Source organism: Trachypithecus francoisi, unplaced genomic scaffold, assembly GCF_009764315.1.
Source record: "Trachypithecus francoisi isolate TF-2019V2 unplaced genomic scaffold, Tfra_2.0 Contig01585, whole genome shotgun sequence".
Lineage (NCBI taxonomy): Eukaryota > Metazoa > Chordata > Mammalia > Primates > Cercopithecidae > Trachypithecus > Trachypithecus francoisi.
Window position 1 is genome coordinate 11,004,974 of NW_022681444.1, and position 16,225 is coordinate 11,021,198.

The following is a 16,225-nucleotide window of genomic DNA, read 5'->3' on the forward strand; positions in this document are numbered from 1 at the left end:
ATTCTTGAGCCATTTGCTCGGGCTTGCTCCCAAGTTCGCTTCTTCAATCAGTCTGTGCCTTTGGTAAGCTGTTCTTTTGTTTTTTGTTGTCGTCGTTTTGGTTTTTGGGTTTTTTTTAGACGGAGTGTCACTCTCGTTGCCCAGGCTAGAGTGCAATGGCACAATTTGGGCTCACTCTAAACTCTGCCTCCTGGGTTCAAGTGATTCTCCTGCCTCAGCCTCCCAAATAGCTGGGATTACAGGTGCTGGCTACCACACCCAGCTAATTTTTTTGTATTTTTAGTAGAGACGGGGTTTCACCATGTTGGCAAGGCTGGTCTTGAACTCCTGACCTCAGGTACCTCGGCCTCCCAAAGTGCTGGGATTACAAATGTGAGCCACTGTGACTGGCCTGTTTTGTCTGTCATTGCTTCGTTCTTTGGTTACTTTGTGAGTTTTGTTCACTTCTTTGTTCAACACACCAATAACCTGGACAACTCACAGCTAAGACCTTCCATCCTGTAACACCTCAACCTTGGACTTCTCAGCCTTCATAATTGTGAGAAATTCCTTTGCTTTATAAATTACCCAGTTGTAGGTATTCTGTTATAAGCAACAGAAAATGGACTTTAAAAGCCTCTATGGCAGAGGTGAGCCCTGCTGTGTGTCTGGGTGATGCCTGCAGCTGTTGAGAGGGAGGGGAGAACTCAGAGTCACCTGCAATCCATCTCGCTCTTGCCGTTACAGACTCCAGAGAATGAAGTTGAAAATACAAGGGCAGGCTGGAAGCCGTCTGGGGTCCTGCTGACTCCCAATCCCAGGAAGCCTGGAAGAGCACTGGGGTGAGCTTGGGCCAGCGCCTGTTGACTGTCACAGGGTAAGGGTTTCAGCGCTTCATTGTAAGGCTGTGGCCTTCTGTGCTTGTGGATCCTCAGTCTCAGTGGCCTCCCTCTTCCCCCCATCCCAACTCCTGTGTCTCATGTTTAACACCCCCACCCCCCACCAGGACATAACCAAATCCCAGGCTGTGGACAAAGAATACAGTCACCCCAGGAGGCTGGCTACAAGCTCTAAAGGCTCAGGGCCCAGCTACCCTTTTAGGATGGGTCAGTCACAACACGACTCAGTCTGTAAATTGGTGATCACCTGAGACTGGACCTCAGCACCACCCGGCCCTGGGCTTCACCTTGGCCATCAGGGGAGACAATGGAGGTCTTTTGCTGGCAGGAATCAGCACCCTTATCCTGGCAATCAGCACTCACTGGGCATTCATGAGGCTCCAGTAGGAGTGGCCACAGCGTGCAGGGCAGAGGGGCTGGGGCTTTCCAAGGTGTTTCTGGATGACATCAATCACACAAGGGGTTGTAGGAATGCTGGCGTCCTGGTTCACAGGTAGACGCTAGAATAACACATCACTCTGGAAGGTCAGAAGCAGAGGATGCCAAGGGTGCTGGGTGGCAGGTGCTGGGTGGGGGTGCCCAATGGCTCTGGCAGAAATGTTGGGGCAGAGGGTAGGGTCGGGACTACCCACATCTCTTCTGGGTCCAAGCCCAGGCACTGCACTGAGCACTTGACCAGCCTGACCTCACCATGGCCTTGTGATGTGGGCACTGTGGGCAGGAATGCTTATGGAATGAGGCCAACTGCAACCCTAACACAGCGTCACAAGTCTTTCCCCAGACAGAAAACGCACAGGCAATAGAAATCTAGGGTTAGGAGCAAGGATTCCCATCTAGGAAAAAGCGTGGACCACAGGCCTCTAGATGGGACTGAGGGGGCAAAATCTTGCCCGTACACTGGCTAACACTCTTCCTTCAGCTTTTCCCCTGCTTTCCATATTGTACATTTTCTCTGTTTATAATTTGTCTTAGTGCTGACTAAATTCCAGAGTTAGACCTTGAAATCCACAAGTTCCTAACTGGTCAACAGAAACCTCAGCAAGACAAGCAGAAAATGCTCCTCTTCCTCTAAAGCTGTAGAAAGGCAACCACTAACCTGGGCTAGGAAATGGTCCTTGCAGATACTATTTTTTTTAATTGTGGTAAAACATAACACAACTTAAGCTAATTTAACTGTTTTTAAGAGTAGAATTGAGTGGCATTAGTTCGATTCACTGTTGGGCAACCATCACCACTCTCTATTTCCAAAATTTTTTTCATCACCCCAAATAGAAGCTCTGTATCCATTAGCTAACTCCTCATTTCCCCTCCCTGTAACCCCTGGTAACCTCTATCCTTTCTATCTCCATGAATTTGCCTATTGGAGATGTTTCTCATAAGTGGGATTGTAATGTTTTCAAAGTTCATCCATGTTGTAGCACGTGTCAGCACGCCAAACCTTTTTTTTTTTTTGGAAGCTTCCCTCTTGTTTCTCTCTTGTTGCCCACGCTGGAGTGCAGTGGCACAGTCTTGGCTCACTGCAACCTCTGTCTCCCAAGTTTAAGCAATTCTCCTGCCTCAGCCTCCCAAGTAGCTGGTATTACAGGGGCTCACCACCACACCCGGATAATTTTGTATTTTTAGTAGAGATGGGGTTTTACCATGTTGGTCAGACTGGTCTTGAACTCCTGACCTGAAGTGATCCACCCACCTTGGCCTCGCAAAGTGCTGGGATTACAGGCATGAACCATTGCACCTGGACTTTTCATGACTGAATAATATTCTATTGTATGTTGCTGGCATGCAATGGTGCATTCTCTTATAAAGCATTCTCTTCTCATCCTTTTTATTTCTGTAAAGTTGGTAGGAATGTTCCCACTTTCATTCCAAATTTTAGTAATTTGAGTCTTGTCTCTTTTTTGTTGATCTAGTTAAAGTATTGTCCATTTAGTTATTTAGAAAGAACCAGTTTTTGGTTTTGCTGATTTTCTGTTTTTCTATTTTCTATTTCGTTTATCTCTGCTGTAATCTTTATTATTTCCTTCTTTCTACTAGTTTGGGTTTAGTTTGCTCTTTTTCTAATTCCTTAATGTGTGCAGATAAGTTGTTGATTTGAGATCCTTCTGCTTTTTTAATGTAGTCATTTACAGCTATACATTTCCCCCAAGCACTGCTTTCGATTCACCGCATGCTATAAGTTTTGGGATGTTGTGTTTTTGTTTTCATTGTCTCAAGGCGTCTTCTAATCTCCCTTGTGACTTCTTTTTAGACCCACTGGTTGTTTAAGAGTGTGTTAAGGCTGGGCGCGGTGGCTCACACCTGTAATCCCAGCACTTTGGGAGGCTGAGGCAAGTGGATCATGAGGTCAGGAGTTCAAGACCAGGCTGGCCAACATGGTGAAACCCCATCTCTACTAAAAAAAAAAAAAAAATTAACCAGGCGTGGTGGTGCATGCCTGTAATCCTAGCTACTCAGGAGGCTGAGACAGGAGAATTGCTTGAACCTGGGAGGCAGAGGTTGCGGTGAGCTGAGATCATGCCACTGCACCCCAGCCTGGGCGACGGAGCAAGACTCCGTCTGGATTCGGGGAGGGGAAGAGTGTTAAGATCCTTTTGTAGTTGATGACTGTGATGGGGTGTTCACGCACATGTGTGAGGTGTGTCATCCTCAAACCCTGTTACGTTAACCATCTGATGTGAAAAAGAAAAGAGAGTGCGTTAACTTCCACATATTCATGAGTGTTCCAGTTTTTCTTCTATGGATTTATAATTTTATCCTATTGTAGTTGGAATGATACTTTGTATAATTTCAATTTTTAACAATTTATTGCTGGGCATGGTGGCTCATACCTATAATCCCAGCACTTTGGGAAACCAAGGCAGGGAGATCACCTGAGGTCAGGAGTTCAGGACCAATCTGCTTAACATGGTAACACCCCATCTCTACTAAAAATACAAAAATTAGCCAGGCATGGTGGCAGGTGCTGAAATCCCACCTACTCGGGAGGCTGAGGCAGGAGAAGCACTTGCACCTGGGAGGCGGACGTTGCTGTGAACCGAGACTGCACCACTGCACTCCAGCCTGGGCAACAACAGCAAAACTCAGTCTTAAAAAAAAAAAAAAAAATTAAGACTTTCTTTATGGCCTAACATATAGTCTATCCTGGAAAATGTTCCATGTACACTTGAGAAGAATGTGTAGCCTGCTGCTGCTGGTTTGAGTGTTGTGTATGTCTACTCAGTCTAATTATAGTATTGTATGTGTAGCCTGCTGCTGCTGGTTTGAGTGTTGTGTATGTCTACTCAGTCTAATTATAGTATTGTTTAAGTCCTCTTTCCTTCTAGATTTTCTGTTTGGTTGTTCTTATCCATTATTGGAAATGAGGTATTGAAATCTCCAGTTGTGTATTTCTCATTCAATTACGTCCATTTTTGCTTCATATATTTTGGGTGTTTTAAGTGTGTATGTGTATACAATTGTTATATCTTGACAAGTTGAAGCTTTTGTCAGTGTATAGTGGCCTTGTTACTGTTTTGACTTAAAATCTATTTTGTCTGATAATACTGTAGCCATTGTTCTATTTTCATGGAATAACTTTTTCCAACCTTTTACTTCCAACCTTTTTGTATCTTTGTATTTAAAATTTGTCTCAGCCGGGTGCAGTGGCTCACGCCTGTAATCCTAGCACTTTGGGAGGCCAAAGCGGGTGGGTCACTTAAGGTCAGGAGTTCGAAACCAGCTTGGCCAACATGGTAAAACCCTGTCTCTACCAAAAATACAAAAAAAAAAAAAAAAAAAAAAAAAAAAAAAAAGCCAGGTGTGGTGGTAGATACCTGTGATCCCAGCTACTCAGGAGGCTGAGGCAGGAGAATTGCTTGAACCTGGGAGGTGGAGGTTGCAGTGAACTGAGACTGCACCACTATACTCCAGCCTAAGCAACAGAGTCAGATTCCACCTTAAAATAAAATAAAATAAAATTTGTCTCTACAGGCTGGGCGTAGTGGCTCATGCCTGTAATCCTAGCACTTCGGGAGGCCAAGGCAGGTGGATCACCTGAGGTCAGGAGTTCGAGACCAGCCTGGCCAACATGGCAAAACCCCAGCTCTACTAAAAATACAAAAATTAGCTGGGTGTGATGGTAGGCGCCTATAATCCCAGCTACTTGGGAGACTGAGGCAGGAGAACTGCTTGAACCCAGGGGGCAGAGGTTGCAGTGAGCCAAGATTGTGCCACTTCACTCCAGCCTAGGTGAAAGAGCGAAACTCCATCTCAAAAAAAAAAAAAAAAAAAAAAAAATTGTCTATACAGCATATAGATTGATCAAGTTGTAACAAATTCATTCTGCCAATCTTTTTTTTTTTCTTCCTGAGACAGGTCTTGCTCTTGCTCTGTTGTCCAGGCTGGAGTGCAGTGGCAGGATCACAGCTCACTACAGGCTTGACCTCCCGGGCTTAAGTGATCTTCCCACATCAGCCTCTTGAGAGTTGGGACCACAGATGCACACCACCATGCCTGGCTAATTTTAAATTTTTTTAGAGACAGAATCTCACCATGTTGCCCATGCTGGTCTCAAACTCTGGGGCTCAAGCCATCTCCAATCTCAGCCTCCCAAAGTGCTGGGATTACAGGTGTAAGCCACTGCATCTGGCCCAATCTCTGCTTTTTTAATTGGAGAATCTAACCCATTTATATTTATAGTAATGAGAAAACCTTTACTTCTGCCATTGAACTGTTTGTTTTCTGTATGTCTTGTGATTTTTGTTCCTCAATTCCTCCACTACTGCTTTTTATGGATTTACTTTTGTACAACTTTGATTCCTTTCTTTGCTTTCCTATATACTTTTTAGTTATTTTCTTACTGGTTACCTTTGGGATTACAAGTAACATCTTAAACATGTAACAATCTAGTTTCAATAATATTAACTGAATTTAAGTAATATACACTGCTATTATATATCTTCCCTCTTTATACTGTCAGTCACAGATTATATCTTTATACATTGTTTTCATTAATGTGGATTTATAGCTTTATGAATTTTACCTTTAAATCATAAGAAAAAAGGATGAGTTACACAAACCCAAAGTGTAATAACACTGGCTTTGCTAACTACCTGTTAGTTATCTCTACCAGTGTTCTTTAGTTTTTCATATGGCTTCAAGTCACTGTCTAGTGTTTGTTTTAACTGGAAGGGACTCCCTTTACCATTTATTGTAGGGCAGGTCTACTAATAAAACTCCCTTAACTTTTATCTGAGAATGTCTTAATTTCTCCTTCATCCTTAAAGGATGTTTTGCTTCTTCTTTCAGCACTTTATTTATTTTGAGAATATTTTTTGAGATAGAGTCTTGCTCTGCCGCCCAGGCTGGAGTGCAGTGGCACGATCTTGGCTCACTGCAACCTCTGTTTGCTGGGTTCAAGCAATTCTCCTGGCTCAACCTCCAAATAGTCAGGACTATAGGCATGTGCCACCATGCCTGGCTAATTTTTGTATTTTTAGTAGAAAAGAGGTTTCACCATGTTAGCCAGGTTGGTCTCGAACTCCTGACTTCAGATGATCTGCCAACCTTGACCTCCCAAAGTGCTAGAATTACAGGTGTGAGCCACCACACTCAGCCTGCTTTCAGCACTTTAAATATGTCAACCTATTACCTTCTAGACTCCTTGGTTTCTGATGATAAATCAGCTGTTAATCTTGAGGATCTCTTGTGTGTGATGAATCACTTCTTACTGCTTTCAAGATTTTCTGTCTTTTGACAATTTGACTAATAAATTTGGGTATGGATCTCTTTGAGTTTATCCTGTTTGAAGTTCAATGAGCTTCTTGGATATGGAGATTTATGTCTTTCAACAAATTTGGGAAGTTCTGGACCATTATTCAAATAATCTCTGTCTTTTCTGAACTCTCATTAAATGTATGTTGGTACATTTAATGGTGTCCCACAAGAACCTCTAGTTCTGTTCACTTTTCTTCATACCTTTTTCTTTCTGTTCCCTAGACAGAGTAATTTCTATTGTCTTATCTTCCCATACACTGATTCTTCTGCTTGCTCAAATCTGCTGTTGAACCTCTCTAGTATATTTTTCTTCTCAGTTATTATGCTTTTCAGCTGCAGAACTTCTAGTTGGTTTTTATAATTTCTATCCCTTTATTGCGAATCACCTATTTGCTCATACATTATTTTCCATGGTTTCCTTTAGCTCACCAAGCATATTTAGGACAGGTGATTTAATGTCTCTGACTAGTAATTTTAATGTCTGAGCTTCCTCAAGGATAGTTTTTGTCAAATCCTCTTTTCTCCTGTGAATGAGCCACATTTTCGTTTCTTTGTAATTTTTTGAGAACTGAACATTATTATAATGCAGTGACTCTGGAAATCAGATTGTCTCCCTCCTCAGGAATTGCTTTTTTACTTATTGAAGGATGCAATCTTCTGTGTCCATAGTAACTTCTCCAGGCTTATAGTTGTCAGGCTTATATCTGTATTTTTGCCAGGCTTATATTTGTATTCCTTGTTGTGTACAGTCACGAAGTTTCTGTTTTGTTGTCTCTTGGTCAGCCTCTGACTTGATGGAGATTCCCTTAACTGTTAGAGTTCAGCAGCATCTCCCTTCATCAAGTGTTCCCCCGGTGACTAGGTCCAATCAGGTTCGAGTCCCAAAACAGTTTATTCTGATAGTTTTCTTTTTAATCATTGTTTCTGTGGAGAGACTGAACCGTGGGGTCTCCTACTCTGCCATCTTTTGTCACAAATATTACTTTATTATTTTTTGAGATGGAGTCTCACACTGTTGTCCGGGCTGGAATGCAGTGGCGTGATCTCAGCTCACTGCAACCTCCGCCTCCTAGGTTCAAGCGATTCTCCTGCCTCAGTCTCCTGTGTAGCTGGGATTACAGGTGCCCGCCACCAGACCTGGCTAATTTTTTTAAATTCTTAGTAGAGATGGGGTTTCACTACGTTGGCCAGGCTGTTCTCAAATGCCTGACCTCGTGATCCACCTGCCTTGGCCTCCCAAAGTGCTGGGATTACAGGCATGAGCCACCGTGCCTGGCCAGAAATGTTACTTTTAAAGACAGCTAAATTTCAGCAATTCTTGCTATGCCTTGTGAAAGTACCTCCAACCTCTAGCCCCAGGAGTTCTGAGGGCTGTCTCAGCACATTTCCCAATTTAATGATGCCGAAATGAACATCTGCTGTATGAAAGGTAAACTTTGTGTTTCAGTGTGCTGAGAAAGGTGCTGGCTTTTCCTGTGCATAAAATAACTGGATAATCCTGCAAGAGTCCTTATTTTAACATGGAATGTAAGAGTCTCTATCTCATTTTAATTAAGACAGGCAATGAAAGAACAAAACTGCAATGACCAGGCTATAGTAGAAACAGGATTTTAATATAATATTCAAGTCTAGCATTTGCTATTTACAACAAATAAATATTGCCCCTCCCCAATCAGTAAACATTTTTTTTTCCTTTTTGCTTTTTATACAAATATTCAATCGCCCCACCCCCACCCCAAATCCTCCTTCCTCACTAACCCCCGTCTTGCATGGTCTCATAAAGCCCAGGACGCAGTGGTGAATGGCACTTGCAGTGGCATGAGATTCAATATCGATGGAACTCAGCTGGGACTGTCCTCATCCACCGGGTGCAGAGTCTGATCCATGAAGAGGGTGTCTCTCTGCTCCCGGGGGAGGGCTGGGGTAAGTGGTGGGTGAGACTCCCTCACTCTCAGTTGGCCCTGATGATGGAATCTTTGGTGCAGCCTGAGAAAGGCTAGAGTGGTGGGAGGGGCCGGGACCCCTGCAAAGGTCACAGGCCAGTGCCCGTGGGCATGAGGAGAGAACTGCAGTGGTCAGACATGGCGGGCGAGTGGGTGCTCCAGGGTGCCCATGGCACAGGTGGCAGTGACCCACACCTGGGAAGGTGTCAGGGAAGTGTACAGAGGTGGTGCCTGGGGGCAGGCAGGGCACCGTGCCCGTTGGCACTGCTCCTTGGCAAAAGTCAGCTAGTCCTCTGGTTCCAGAGAGCAGAAGGCACCTAAGGCAGCAAGTGGTCCACGGGAGGCCAGGTCAGCCTGACCAATGGCAGGCGTCAATCCCAGCAGCAGGAGAGGTTCAGGATGAAACTGGAGTCTGGGGTACCCTGGGCTGGCAGGTGGGAAGAAGGTGCCCAGCTGGCCTGGGCCACTCTGGTCCATAAGTGCTTGGCTACCAGCCAGCCAGACCCTGGGGAGATGCCCTCAGAAGATGCCTTTGGCAATCTTGAGTCCTTTCTGCTTCATGCGAGGGAGGGTTGAGCTGGCTCCATGCTTGACCTTCACTCCCTTGGTGAAGGTCCGCTTCTTCAGGACAAAGTCATAGTTGGCGGTAGAGTTCATGGCATAGAAGACGTTGGCGTTTTCAGGGATCTTCAGCTCTGGTAGGGGAGGGGCAGAGGGGTGATCAGTGGTGCTCCTGGGGGCCCTGCAGGATACCCCTACCACTTGAGAGCCCCTATAAGGACCGTCTTGAGCCACAGACCTGAGGTCCCCCTCCAGTACAGCTCCAGGACTCCAAGGACCCCTCTCAATGACTGCCTGAGGACAGACTCTGCTGAGGTCCTCACAAAACCTGATGACTCTTGTTTAAACAGGGACTGACTCCAGAACACTCCGGCTTGGCCTGAGCTGGCAGAGGGTTACCCTGTCCTGCCCATACCGCAGTGCGGGCTGCCCAGCTGGAACAGGCATTCTAGAATCCAGATCACCTTCTGGAATCCTGCCCCACTCAGGACAAGGGCTCCAAGGACCAGGAAAGGACAGGCTTGCCCCAGGGCTCTGGCGCCCATTCCAGGTAGGCCTCTACTTCTGGAACCCTGGCACCCAGCAAGCACTTCCTCTTGGCTCCATTTCCCACCCTCTCCTCTGGCCCACAGCCTGCTGTAAACCACAGCTGGGCTCGATTCGTGCTCCTCCCGACATGGTGTGGCTTTTCGTCATCATCTTTAACCTCTCTAGGCCTCAGTCTTCCTTTTCTATAAGATGGGGGTCCCACCTACCCTGCCCACCTAACCAAAATGGTGCAAGAAGCTGCCAGAGGATTTAGACTATAATTTCTAGGGATCATAGGAGTCATTGCTAACTATCTGGGCTAATGGAGGGGGGAGGTGTTCAGCTCACTGGGAAGAAAACAGATGATAATATTTGTAGTTAACTTTTATGGCGCACATAGATGCTTTATCTATACATGCATATATATATAGACGTATATACATATAGATTTTTATATGTATGATCAACCCACTGGCTACTTTCATTTCCATTTGGGGAAAAGCACAGAGGGCTTAAGGAACTTGCCCAGCGTCTCCAGGCCCAGGACACCCCACTCGAGCCTGCACTGGTTCTTGACACTTTCCCAGTTTCTAGAATACTCAGTTGGCCTCCTAGTAGCCTGTTCTGCTTTTAGAGTCTCACACCCATGGATTTTAACACTTGACACTTTGGTCTACAGTGGTCACCATTCTTTCTAGAGCACATGTTTTCTTGTCTTAGCCAGAAAGTGTCCCTTCCAGTGGGCCACAGGTTGGGACAGTCCCAACCTGTCCCAATGAAAATGCCTTTTCTCTTCGTTCCTCACTGATGTGAGCTTTGAACTGCCTCTTCACGCCTAGGGAAGAGCACACACTGGAGAGGTCCAGTGGTCACTGGGGACAGCAAGCAGACAATGGGGGCAGCCAGGGCTGCCCCGTCCAGTGTCTACCCACGCTCTGCTGGTGAATTTTCTGGGGCCAAAGACTTCCGACCTGGGGCTGGGGAGTGGTGAGGACCTGCCCCCTCCACCATCGCCCTCTGGTCCTCTGACTTACTCCGGTCATCGGAGAGAATCTGCAGCAGCTCATAGTCCTCCGGCTCATCCTCCTCCAGGTTGTGTTTGTCCATGGCCTTGCGGATTACGGCCGGAGCCTTATCTTGGCTGGTCACCTGCATCGTGGCGGGGGATGGACCATCAGCGAAAAGACCCTGGAGCAGCTCCCCCAGAGTGCAGTGGCTAAGGACCCTGTGCAGTCCCCTCAGCACCGGGTATAGGCACTCACAGCCTCTGGCCAGGTGTTAGGTCCGGAGAGGGCCTTGTCACCTTCTCCTGCTCCCCACGTGAGGTCTCCGTGGAATGAGGAGGGGTCTTTCCCAGCAGTTCCTACCCTGCTTCTCCTATAAGAGCCTGTTCCCTCCTCCCGCGCTTTCTTGGGAAGCACTTGACCCTCCAGGATAACAGCATCACTGAGCCTGGGGGACAGACAGTCCCTAGTCCAAGCCCTGGAGGTAAGAAAGGAGGGGCCGGCCAGGATGCTCAGTGTGGTCAGCACAGGCCAGGCCCCTACTCCCTTGACCCTGAGGCCCAGAGCACAGCTAGAACTCAGACACAGGGCCACCGGTGACTGCTTAATGACAACCATGCTAGCTCCCGGCAGCGAGAGGCTCGGGGAAGGTGTGTGAATAATGGGGCACCTGCCCCAGTGTGGGGTACAGAGGGTGGGAGTTACAAATGGTTCATCTGTCGCAGGACACCTGGAGGATGAAGAAAGAGCCTCCAGACAAACCCATTCTGTGGGCACCTCCCATCGGCTGTCTGCAAATCCTATCCAGACTCTGACCCTGCTGGCCCCCTCCAGGGCTCCCGGCCTGGTTGCCACAGCGGCCTCCTAACCAACATCCCTGCGGTTCTGGTACCAGCCCACGCCAGACAGAGGAAGCTAGTCGTCTTCCTCCCTGAGAAAGTCAAGGTCCTGACAGTGCTCGGGGCCTATGTGGCCAGGCCCCAGATACTTCCCTGACCTCATCTCCCCCACAGTACTGCCCCTTCACCTCCTGGGGGCTTTGCACGGCTGCTCCTTCCCTCTCCCTCTGCCCTCAGGCCAGCCTTGTCCCTGATCACTACCTTCTTCATTTTTGTACCTGGCTGACATCTGTCCTTCCCTCCAACTAGAAGGGGATCCCAGGAAGGAAGGGATGGTGCACCGCGTTCGGGTGCGTTTGCCACCGGTGGAAGGAGGGACCCGGGCCACCCACCCGGCTTACCAGGATGCTCTTGTACATGTTGCCGTTGTCCACGTCCAGGCTGACGCGGATGATGCAGCAGTCGCCCACCTGCTGGTTGTAGAGCGGCAGCGCGGAGCTGGAGTTGCAGAGCCCTGAGACGGAGCGTTTGTGGGTGCGTGTGGCAGCCACGGGTGTGGTGGAGGCTGAGGAGGACGAGGTGCTGCTGGAGGCCGAGCTGATGCCGGAGGTCTCCGGGGACGACTGTGAGGCTGATTCCCAGAACTGAGGGAGACGGCAAGATCAGCAGATCCCCCTGCCCCGTGGGGCACCCCAAGCCAACAGCCAGATGGGGAACCTTCTAGAAGCTGTGTTCAGGATCCAGGGCTTCCTGGTCCCATGCATGGATTTGGAGTAGGGAGATGGGGAAGGATATTGGGGAGAAGGGCAGGCAGTCACCTTCTTTTCCTGGCCATCAGGGGACTCCGGGACGAAGCTGATGTTGATCTCCTCCACGTCAGAGCTGGAGGAGCCGGCTGAGTGCACGCTGAGCGCGTCAGCAATGTCCCCGCTGCTGAGGTAGGGGCCACACCTGAGCTGGTCACAGGACTTGGAGTGGGAGCTGCCGCTGGTACTGAGCTCAGTGCTGGGGGCCTGGCGGCTGGGTGAAGGGTCGGCTTAGTTAAGGGGGCTCCCCAAGGACACACCCCACCCCCATAGCCCCTGCACTCTGGGCCCGAGGACTGTGCTAAGTGCTGGGACAGTTGCCAGTACTCCATTCACCACAGCCATCTGGGAGAGCATTTAGTATCACCCCATTTCACAGAGGAGAAGACTAAGGCCCAAAGAGGTGGGGGGAACTCATCCCGGTCTCAGGGCCAGTCAGCAGCGGGGCAGGATTCCAGCGCCAGCTGCCCTGACTCCCCGAGCCCAGGCTCAGCCCTGAGGCTTCTGAGCCCTGAGGCTTCTGAGCCCCGAGGCAGCTGCCCCTGCCACCCCTGGCCAGGCCCTTACTCGCTCCAGCGCTTGACAATGGCTGTGTTCTTCTTGGTCCTGAGGGTGTTGCTGGCTGACTCGGATGGGGGCTCCAGCTCGCACGACAGGTTGTAGCTATGAGCAGAGGGCAGTGGTGTGATGACCGGGGGCCATGCTCCCGGTCCAGAAGCTGGAGCCAGGGTGCCCCAGCCTTCTGCAGGCAACAGGGGCTGACGCTGACCATAGGTCAGAGCTGCTGGCCCTCTGGAGCTGGCTCCCCAGGACAGCCTGCCCACGCTGTCCCCATTTGCTGCCCCGGCCTCACCTCTCAGTCTCGCTGAGCCGCTCTACGGCCCGGAACCAGACCCCAAACTGCTCATCTGGCGTGATGCTGTAGTTGTTGCAGGCCGACTGCAGCAGCTTGATCTGGGCGATCACCTCGAACTCCTGGGAGTGGAGGGAAGCACAGGGCGGTGACAAGGCCCGGGCAGGACAGGGGCCAGTCTCCAGGTCTTTGCTCTTGGGGGTCTCCTCTTCCCCTCTACTCCCATCCAGGCCTTCCTGTTCTCAAAGCTGGGCTCAAACAGCCATTCCCCAGGAGGTGGTCCTGGATTATAACCTCCTACCCCCACCCTTCAGTGGGAGGGGACCCCCTTCTCTCTGTATCCAAATGTCCCATGAATCTAAGAGGGAGAGGATGGGAGTTGAGTGTCCTACCCTGATGGGTCTGTTTTCCACCCCTCCCCCAGTCAGGGCTGCAGCTGCTTACCTTCCTCCTCTTCTCGAAGTTGATGAGTCTGCCCTGGAAGGTGGACACCCAATGGCCATCAGAAAATGACCCCTTGACCATTACAGCCTCCCCACCTCATGCTGCACTACCAAGAGCGCCCACAAGGGGGCAGGGCACACACACCCCTGGACTGGAGCCCTTGCTGGGCACTAGGGCACGGTGATGTGCGGGCAGAGGCTTGGGGACTTCTTGTCCAGGCCTCTCCGAGGACAATGGACTAAGGCCTTAGGCGAGAAGGCCCTGCTCAGCCACCATGTGCCGTCTGACCTTGGAGGGCCTGGCTTCCTCCTGTGCCCAGGGTCACTGCCTGAGGGATGGGATGTGTCCCACTCAGCCAAACCCCGCTTCAGCTCTGTGTTCGGGCAGCCCTGGGGTGTCACCAGCCGGGCATTGAGCTGTTTACTCATTGCTAGGACAGGTGTGGCGGCCCAGCCCCCAGGGCTCAGGGAAGGTATCTCCTCCCGGGCCCCACTCCCACCTTGCCCAGCATACTCACATACAGATAGTCCTTCATGGCGGTGTCCAGCATCACCAGGTCGGTGAGGAACGTGCCCAGGTAGGGAACGGTGCCCTGGATGATGCCCTGTGGCATTGGGGTAGAAGGATGAACAAGACCCCTCCCCTGAAGGCTTTCTCAGCCCCCAGACCCAACTGGCCTCACTTGGAACAGCCTGGGGACCTCCAGGAGCCTCCTGGAGCCCGCTGCCTCGCTGGACCTCAGACTCCCTCTAGCCACCTCCCTGGCTGGCATCTGGGAAATGCCGGGTTCCTGAGTCATGTGGCCCCTGGTCCTCCCCAGCCCCACACCCGCCTGAGCTGGCTCTGCCAGGCCTATCCTTTCGTGGCTGCAGCTGGTCCTCCCAGATACCAGCTGATCCAGGCATGGCTCTGCCAGGGTCCAGAGGAGGCCACCTCTAATGGGGCCCACAGGCACCATGGCTACATAGAAAGGGCCCCTACTCCCAGGCCAGCCCCCTTCCCCCACCCTCCGCAGCCTTGGGCACTCTCACCGTCTCCTTTGGCCGTTTCTGGGCTCTCTTGGGGTTCATCTCCAGGGTGGCAAACTTGGAGGTCCCCTCCTGCCAGGGTAGAGAGGACAGGGTCAGCGAGGCCCTATCCCCTCAGCCCTTAGCCCTCAAGCACCCTGACCTGGGGCGCCGCCAGTGTGCTTGGGTTCCAGGGCTGACCCTGGTATCAATACTCACTAGTGTGGGGTCCTGGGCCGGCAACCTGGCCTTCCCGAGCCTGCCTCCCCCTCTGGAAAGTGTGGATGAGGTGGCTCACGCCTGTAATCCCAGCATTTTGGAAGGCCAAGGCAGGTGGATCACTTGAGGTCAGGAGTTCAAGACTAGCCTGGCCAACACAGTGAAATCCCATCTCTACTAAAAAAATACAAATATTAGCTGGGCATGGTGGTGTACACCTGTAATCCCAGCTACTTGGGAAGCTGAGGCAGGAGAATCCCTTGAACCCAGGAGGCAGGGATTGCAGTGAGCCGAGATCGCGCCATTGCACTCCAGCCTGGGTGACATAGCGAAACTCCTCTTAAAAAAAAAAAAACTCTGCCTACCTTGCAGGGCCTCAGAGACTGTGCGCTACAGTCCTGTTTTGGCTGAATACTCCTTTTCTCCCTTGAACCTTCCGTGAGATCAGTACCCCGGGGCTGGCATTCCTCCGTTTTCCAGATGAGGAAACTGTGGCCCTGAGGTGGGCAGCGACTTGCCCAGGGCCCCCCAGGGACTCGGAACAGGCTTGTCTGTCCTAGCCAGAGGCTCTGCCCCATCTGCCTTTACCCGTTTGGCCACTGATCACGATACCATCCTCTGGGCTTCTCGTGCATGCTGGGGCCCCCAGCAGAGCTGTGCCACGGAGGGAGAGGGACAGGTGTTCCAGAACCCCCTGTGATCCTCCCCTGTAGGGAACTCTGCGTTTGTCCACGCAGGAGGGGGGCCCTAGATGCCATTTCACTGACCAGCACGCCAGGGACACCAGGCAGTGACACTTGACTCCATCTGAGGCCTCGTGAATCCATTAGTCCCTGAAAGTTCTCCTCAGTCATCTGGGGTATCTGCCGTGGCTAACGGGGTACCATGAGAAGAATTCTACAGGGTTCTCTGGTCAGTGTCTCTTCTCAGGGTAGGGTGGGGAAGCCACACAGGGCCTCCAAATCTACCTTCCAGGTCCAGTCACCTGGCCCTTGGTATCCCCTACAGCTCCTGTCCCTGGGGTAGGCAGGCTGCCCTCTCCTTGGGTGTGCAGAACAGACAGAGGTAGGAGCCTGGCCTCCTGGGGACAGCCTGGGCCGGTGTGGGGGCAGGAGCTGTATCCCCTTCCCACCCAGCAGGAGGGACCAGCGAGGAAGCCAGAGACCTGCTGGTCCTGACACTCATCTTCTACTCCTGGAACCTCCACTGCCACCCTTACTGTGTCCGATTAACCGGGGCCCTGTCCCTCAAACGCCCAGGGGCCAAGCAGATCCCTCTTCCCTCTTTGTGCACACGGGAAAGGAACTTTTCCAGCAAGAAGCGAACGCCACCACCCACTGCCCCAGTCCCAGCCTCTGCCTCTCTGCCTCAGTCCCTGCCTCCCTGCGT

At 50.7% G+C, this 16,225-nt stretch overlaps 1 protein-coding gene, 1 long non-coding RNA gene and 1 pseudogene across 2 annotated transcripts in view; 2 read left to right on the plus strand and 1 right to left on the minus strand.

Moving 5' to 3' along the window:
- On the plus strand, positions 1-11,944 carry LOC117073904. Its single transcript, XR_004433454.1, has 5 exons — positions 1-63; positions 727-856; positions 9,487-9,686; positions 10,504-11,613; positions 11,817-11,944. It is a non-coding gene; the product is annotated as an uncharacterized LOC117073904 (long non-coding RNA).
- Positions 3,464-3,553, plus strand: LOC117074035 (annotated as a pseudogene).
- Positions 8,225-16,225, minus strand: part of RALGDS (ral guanine nucleotide dissociation stimulator) — a 23,192-nt gene continuing 15,191 nt past the window's right edge. Inside the window, 9 exon segments of the mRNA XM_033195151.1 lie at positions 8,225-9,270; positions 10,699-10,813; positions 11,909-12,151; positions 12,326-12,527; positions 12,881-12,976; positions 13,167-13,288; positions 13,611-13,643; positions 14,128-14,214; positions 14,642-14,710. Of these exon segments, the coding sequence (XP_033051042.1) occupies positions 9,095-9,270; positions 10,699-10,813; positions 11,909-12,151; positions 12,326-12,527; positions 12,881-12,976; positions 13,167-13,288; positions 13,611-13,643; positions 14,128-14,214; positions 14,642-14,710 (1,143 nt within the window). The 3' untranslated portion in view covers positions 8,225-9,094.